We start from the raw sequence: 6,558 nt of genomic DNA, 5'->3' as shown, positions 1-6,558 counted from the left end.
TTTAACAGCTTGTATTTTCTTGTTCGTATCAGCAAACAGCAAAACATATTACTAGCTGATTAGAATAGGAGTTGACGAAGAGCAGCAGAGTGTATCCATAACTTGCTGTTTCCAGGTGGCTATTAACTTCTATATTATAGTTTTCAAATTGCTACTTGAAAGTCTGCGCCTAATTTTGTGGCTTATGATTCCAGAATGTTGCTCTGGACAGCAACATATATAGTTTACTATATGCTAGCCACGGCGGCCTTCCTGATGACAATTTGGGTTTCAAGACTTTGTGGAGGCCATATTGAAGCTTTTTTTTCCGACAAAGATAATAATATGTTGATACCAATTACACTTTGCCTTTGCACTAAACACAATATCAAGACCAAATCAAGACATCGAGAATGGACACAGCCAAAAAGATTTTTGAGGCAAACTTAAAACCTAATGACACGCAAAGTTTTATTTCTTGGATCAATAATACCGGTGTTTGTTACCGTCAAACCCTGCACTCATCCATGGAATATGCCTGGCAAGTTGGCATGCATATTTAATATGTTGACATCTTGTTTATTGTTGATCGCATCGTGTATGCCTTAGCTAGCTGATTACGGATGGTAAGGTATTGACCAAGAGCAACAGGACAGTACTATATATCATTATATGCATACTGTTGTCTTGGCAAACTATAGTGCTTGCTTGCAATGGGGTCGATGATTGTGCCGATGGAGCCGATCAACCATGTCGATGCCGACGGCGATCCACCACCACCGTCCTCTGAACATGACTCAACTCGTCCTCGGCGGCGGCAGCCTAAATTTCCAAACATGGCAGCGGTGCCACTCATGAAGAAGGTATCCAGCTCAACTCTCAACTCTTCTGGCTAACACCATTAATTCCATGGATCGGCTAAGCAATATTAAGTAGACAGACGTCTTGATCAGGTGATGGCGGAGTTTCTGGGGACGTTCATCCTCATGTTCATCCAGGTGTCCTCCATAATCATGGACGAGCAGCACCACGGCGTGGTGGGCCTCATGGGCATCGCCGTGTCCGTTGGCTTAGCGGTCATGGTGCTCGTCTTCTCCATCATCCACATCTCCGGGTGCCACCTGAACCCGGCCGTGAGCATCGCAATGGGTGTCTTCGGCCATCTCCCGCCGGCCCACCTCGTCCCCTACATCGCCGCGCAGGTACTCGGCTCCACCGCTGCCTCCTTCGCCGGCAACGCGATTTACCACCCCGTGAACCCTGGGATCACCACCATCCCGAGCGTCGGCACGGTGGAGGCGTTCGCCGTGGAGTTCATCATCACGTTCATCCTTCTCTTCGTCATAATAGCCGTTGCCACGGACCCTCATGCAGTAATATACTCTATATTACTTCTTGTAGCTGGTATTTCTTCCTTACGTTCTATATTTTTTTTCCTCCCCAAGTAATCCCGGTTTTATTATATATAGGTGAAAAAATTGATAGCAGTGGCGGTCGGTGCGACAGTAGTGATGAATATTCTCATGGCGGGGTAAGTAGCTAGAATGTGTAGTAGTAGTACATGGCATTATTATTGTGGTTCATTTTTGTTTCTTTTCCAAGTAAGTTCACAAACTGTTATTTATCTACGTCGACTGAAAACTATAAGCAGGCCGTCGACAGGAGCATCTATGAACCCAGCGCGTACCATTGGACCGGCCATTGCCACGGGGAGATACACCAAGATTTGGGTTTATCTGGTGGCTGAACCACTGGGAGCTATTGCTGGAGTTGGATCCTACATGGCAATTAAGTTGTAGTCAGAAACATCGACGAAAAAGAAAGTTTAAGTGCAGAAGGAAAAAAAAAGGCTAATTGGGTGCGTTTTGCTGAAGTTTTGATTGATTGATATGAACAATTTATACTGAAAACGTTCTATATGTATCATATTTTGATGAAAACAGGTCCATGAGAGCGGAGGCCTGTTTCTAGTTTCAATAGAATTTTACCAACACTAATTGTCCCGGTGGCTAGCTAACACTATCAGCCATGTATGGCCTAAATCTGACAACTGGATACGAAGTAATATGCATATCTATTGTGAATACCAATTTCAGTCTCATTTCGGTATATGGCATTTTGTACAGTTTTGTCTTGGAATTGAACAGTTCTGCACATTAGTGACCGAGTTGTTTTGGAAGTTATTTCAAATTTCCTCGGCTCACAGGTATTTTGCTAGTTGGGTAAAATCTTGGTGTGAATACATTTGACACGGATAATTACACATATGTGGTTAACAAAAATAAACTAGTAGTGTCGGTCTTGGACTCCAGTAGTCTCTCAAAATGCTGTTATTCGATCCTTCATACTATGTCCTATTGTCTCAGGAAGGAAATTTGTTTATTGAATTGTACTATATTTTAGTCTGATAGTTTTTTTGGAAAGAAGGATAACCCCCGGCCTCTGCATCAAGCGATGCACATAGCCATTTTTATTATATTATGCTCGTGTAATCTCCAAGGGCTTCCCCTCCTAGTCATGTGACAACATCATCTCTAAGGGGATAGTGGCATAGGCTCTTGAGATGCCTCCTCTCCTTCACAACCAGTTAAATAATGGAGCTGCCGCTTTAGATGCAGTACCTGTCAACAAGAAAGAGAGTTCATATTATGCATACAAAATAGCCTGTTTCCGGAATTCATAAAAGAGGTGTTTCAACACTTATCTAAATGAAAACCTGATGTCAACGCTCAGAATCACCAAAGAATCACACACTTTGAGGAGGAAAATATACAGAAAAGAACAACAAGACAGTAACCGGCTGACAGCCACCTGAGTACCTACCTGCATTGTTTCTTTCGTTCACTTGGACTTGATGTATGGACGTGGTGGTTTGCTTTCTATAAAAGAGGGGCGAAAGCCTATTTCAAGTACCTACCCGCTACTAAATTTGCTGCGGTAATATATCTGTTTTTTCTATCCTTACCCAAAGGTACAATTCGTATATGTGCCCATAACAGTTTGACACACAGCTCATCGTGTATGTGCCTATATACAAGGAGTTACATAATTTTAGTAACTTCATGAATATGCAGTTTCTTTCCATTTCATTGATGATCCCCTTTGTGCTTTCTACTTGTTTTTGAACCATGAAAACTGATTGAAATCTTTCCTTAACTGATTCGAGTACAAGCCAGGATACATATAGGAGGGCCACGCCCAACAGAACAGATTACGTGCGCCCAGTCGTGCGCAGATCGTGGGGAGACCGGGTGGACCAAGTCTCCTGTCTAACAGTTTTTTATTGATGGTGCTGGTTCCGGATATCCATGTCAGGCTTCCTACTAGGTATTTATAGGATACTGAATTACTGATCCATTTAGCAGTAGCACAAAGCTTGATATGATTTTCACAGGAAAAAATAATAAAGTTAAAACATGTTGCTAAGGAGAAAAAAAGGTAAATAGATACTCCTACTTGGCTAGAATCACCGCACCTCCCGTTTAAGAAGGTCAGGAAGGTCATCTGTTGAAACAAGACTCTGAAATTCAGCTTTCACTATCTCATCTCTTATGCCAAACCATGTGCTCGGATGTAAAACCAGCAGCAGGACAGTTAGGACATCTGTGCTTGATGGATACTTAACAGCCTCGTTCTTCGAGTTTGGATTGCATAAGCTTTTTTCCGATGGGGATGTTGATAAAAGCAAATCAACACTATTTGCTTGTTCATTCCCTTCCGATACTACGGTGCCTGGGATAACATTCTTTGGCCCATCCCCATTTGTGTGTGCCTGACGAAGCCGCTTGGGGTATTGCAGTTCCTGGACTATTCTGAAAAGCTTGGTATCACGGACTTGCTGTAATACCTTTTCCTGTAAATTAAATACAGAGATTAGATCAGCACATCAGTACAGCAGCATCAGCAAAGCAAAAAGGAAACTGACCTTCAAAACAAGCCTCTCTTTCCCCTCTTTGCTCAAGCATGACCCACCTTCGTCCTTTCTCCGGACTTCAACGACACATTTGATCAGATCTCCGGCATTGGCTGGGAGAGATCCCACTAGGCGGGACAGAAGTGTTGTGACATTGTCTGGACTCTCATCCTTCAAAAGATTGGGGGCATCTTCCACACAATATTTCGCCATGCTTTTCCAACTTTCATCCCCGCAACTCTGCACAAAAATTGGAAGCAATGAGAAGAAGAAAAAATAGCATTGCATTTGATACATCGTAGCATCCGCATGCTTACCACTGTGTAGAGCAATGAAGGAGCTGAATTGTGCCTTGAGACAAGCATGAACCTATGAAATACCAAGACACCATCATCATGAAGGGGCATGAAATGCAACACTGCAATTTTGTACTCTGTTTTTTTGCACAGGGGAAAACTGGAACAAGAGTGCAATTTTCTAGTCTATATCTATGTTCTCCATGCAGAGGCCGGGGGTAATCCTCCTTTTCAAAAGAATCTATATTTTTATCTGAAAAGAACAGGCAAGGCTACAGATGGTTTCCTGAAAAATCTGAATGCACAGGGGATGAAAACATGTGTATTGTCATGTCAAGGCCTAGAATGCAGCAAGCTGTAAGAATTGCAAAACTAAGACTGTCCAAATGCAGTTGCTTAATCCCAAATCCCATGTTTGGCTTTGGCTACTACTCTTATAAGGTAACAAGACAGCAAACTGAAATACATTGAGCACAACAGCATCTTATACGGCATACAGCGCCGACTAAAAGAAGATAGAGAAATTAAGATAGATACCCCCTGAGAAATCCAGTTGCTTTGTCAGTGGTATTCATGGCTTCCCAGAGAAGTGTCAGTGGAACCCAGTGAGGAGGGTATTTGAAGCGCGCGACATCCAAGATGAGCGCCCTGTCTGTCCCGGCATGGTAGCCGCCGATTGGCGAGAAATGGCCACCCCCAGTCTGCAGAACGCCGCCGCATCAGATCAGCCCCAAGATGTTAGGGGATCTCGGGCCGGGCCAAACAGAGAGAAGAAGGTAGGCTGGCAGAGCATACCTGCTTGAAATGGCCCCTGTGGTAGGAGGCGATGAGGTGGCAGTCGTGTGAGGAGGCGCAGCGGGCGAGGTGGGCGCGGAGGTCGTGGACGGTGGCGTGGTCGGCGCGGAAGCAGCGGACGCTGGCGCCGGCGCAGCGCGCGAGGCAGACGACCTTGCCGAAGGTGATGCCCTGGGAGCGGACCACGTGGAGGGGCTCGCAGCAGTCGAGCATGGACTCGTCGAACCACCGCCATGGCCCCTTCCAGCGGCGGCCCGGGTCGATGGCGAGCGCGTTGAGGACGACGGCGATGGAGGCGAGGCCGCAGAAGGCCGGCTCCGACTGCGTCTGGAAGTGGGAGACGAGGCTGAAGAAGCCCTCCATGGTGCCGGCCTCCAGCGCCTCCGCAAAGAGCCGCCTCCCCTCCGGCGAGGCGAACTCCACGGCCGGCGGGGTCGGGAGCACCCGCCGGTACAGTGACGCCACCTCCATTGCTAGCCGATCTGCTGCTACCAGCACTAGTGCACTACCACGTGTGACTATTTTATTCCTCCTCCGTTGACGTGAGGAACGACGCGAATTCAAACCGCGAGTGCGAGTGCTGTCCACTCCTTTTTATTCGATGCTAGCGTAAACTTTACTCGAAGTTTTCCCACCATATTTCTAGTTGTTAGAAATTCGTGTCGGATGAAAATTGCAGATCCCTTACGGCAGAGGGCTTTGCCTGTGTCCCTGGGCGGCCGGCACCTGGGCTGGGTTTACCGCTGCTTTCAAGTTTCAAGAGGGTGGAGGCACCTGGTGTGGTGTTTGTGCTACATCCGTTGTTCGCAACGAGTGGTACTATTATTTTTATACTTACACAGTTCTCTACTAGAAAATTATGATACGTTTAGACCTACTTTCGAAAAAAGAATAAGGTAAAGGCCATACGATTGCCACCGAATTCTTCTCCTTTTGGTCATCTCTTCATCCTCCAAACATTGCCACTTTATCAACAAATGCTGCGGTGTCCCTGTCTCGGGTTCGGCCAGCTGTCCAATTCGGGCGGCGATCAAAAGTAAAAGGCTCTCCATCCACACTGGTCAACCTGTTCTCCCTCCCTTACCGGGATGCCGCAACCTGTATGTAAGTATGTTGCCTTACCCTCGCGCCTGACCGGGCAAAAAGAACCCATCAGGGAGTAATAGCAAATGCGATTAAAGAAAGAACATAGAATTTGTTGAGTGTAGGACTTACGCACGCTCGTCTGCTAGTTGTGCCCGATCCTTTCGGACGCGAGTGATCCATTGAGTAAGAGCATCTACATCCACGTATGACTAATCGGACCCGCATCTATGGACACATCCGCGAAGAGAGCCCGATCGCCCTTCATTTCGCGTCTGTCTGCATACCTCAAATCTATACTACACCAAGTAACCCAAAAGTTACATGCTAGTACACAGTAAACCGAGCCTAAACTGGCCGCCGTCGGAGATTCTACACGACCTCTGTGCTGGCTGTGACGGACAGACCTACCTCCTGGTGGATGGCCGCCTCCTGCAGCTCCGGCTCGTCGTCAGACTCCATGTCCGCGAAGAGTGCATGCACCTCCGCTCG

General features: G+C 46.5%; 2 protein-coding genes across 3 annotated transcripts; one reads left to right on the top strand and one right to left on the bottom strand.

Moving 5' to 3' along the window:
• Nucleotides 1–473: 473 nt before the first annotated feature.
• LOC125511539 (aquaporin NIP3-3-like) lies at nucleotides 474–1,970 on the top strand. Its single transcript, XM_048676938.1, has 4 exons — nucleotides 474–842; nucleotides 933–1,352; nucleotides 1,449–1,510; nucleotides 1,631–1,970. The coding sequence occupies exons 1-4, from the start codon at nucleotides 693–695 to the stop codon at nucleotides 1,776–1,778; spliced, it is 780 nt and encodes a 259-aa protein (XP_048532895.1). The 5' UTR covers nucleotides 474–692; the 3' UTR covers nucleotides 1,779–1,970.
• On the bottom strand, nucleotides 1,620–5,535 carry LOC125511537 (glutathione gamma-glutamylcysteinyltransferase 1-like). 2 transcript variants are annotated; one of them, XM_048676937.1, is made up of 6 exons: nucleotides 4,984–5,535; nucleotides 4,726–4,889; nucleotides 4,210–4,261; nucleotides 3,905–4,132; nucleotides 3,455–3,832; nucleotides 1,620–1,756 (listed from the first exon to the last, which is right to left on the bottom strand). In XM_048676937.1, exons 1-6 carry the CDS (start codon nucleotides 5,452–5,454, stop codon nucleotides 1,712–1,714), a joined length of 1,338 nt encoding a protein of 445 aa, XP_048532894.1. In that variant the 5' UTR covers nucleotides 5,455–5,535; the 3' UTR covers nucleotides 1,620–1,711. The 2 variants fall into 2 exon arrangements, with proteins under 2 accessions (XP_048532894.1, XP_048532893.1); XM_048676936.1 differs by lacking the exon at nucleotides 1,620–1,756 and adding an exon at nucleotides 2,157–2,600 and having other exon boundaries at nucleotides 4,984–5,533.
• Nucleotides 5,536–6,558: the final 1,023 nt, after the last annotated feature.

This window comes from Triticum urartu, chromosome 5 (assembly GCF_003073215.2).
Source record: "Triticum urartu cultivar G1812 chromosome 5, Tu2.1, whole genome shotgun sequence".
Classification (NCBI taxonomy): Eukaryota; Viridiplantae; Streptophyta; class Magnoliopsida; order Poales; family Poaceae; genus Triticum; species Triticum urartu.
Note: the sequence above shows the minus strand (reverse complement) of the source record. Positions and strands in the feature narration are given on the sequence as shown.

Coding starts and splice junctions, on each gene's coding strand:
- LOC125511539 (XM_048676938.1), top strand. CDS start 693: ATGGGGTCGATGATTGTGCCGATGGAGCCGATCAACCATGTCGATGCC. Junction 843..932: donor CGGTGCCACTCATGAAGAAG/GTATCCAGCTCA, acceptor CGTCTTGATCAG/GTGATGGCGGAGTTTCTGGG. Junction 1,511..1,630: donor ATGAATATTCTCATGGCGGG/GTAAGTAGCTAG, acceptor AACTATAAGCAG/GCCGTCGACAGGAGCATCTA.
- LOC125511537 (XM_048676936.1), bottom strand. CDS start 5,454: ATGGAGGTGGCGTCACTGTACCGGCGGGTGCTCCCGACCCCGCCGGCC. Junction 4,262..4,725: donor GCAACTGGATTTCTCAGGGG/GTATCTATCTTA, acceptor GGTATTTCATAG/GTTCATGCTTGTCTCAAGGC. Junction 4,133..4,209: donor CTTCATTGCTCTACACAGTG/GTAAGCATGCGG, acceptor ATTTTTGTGCAG/AGTTGCGGGGATGAAAGTTG.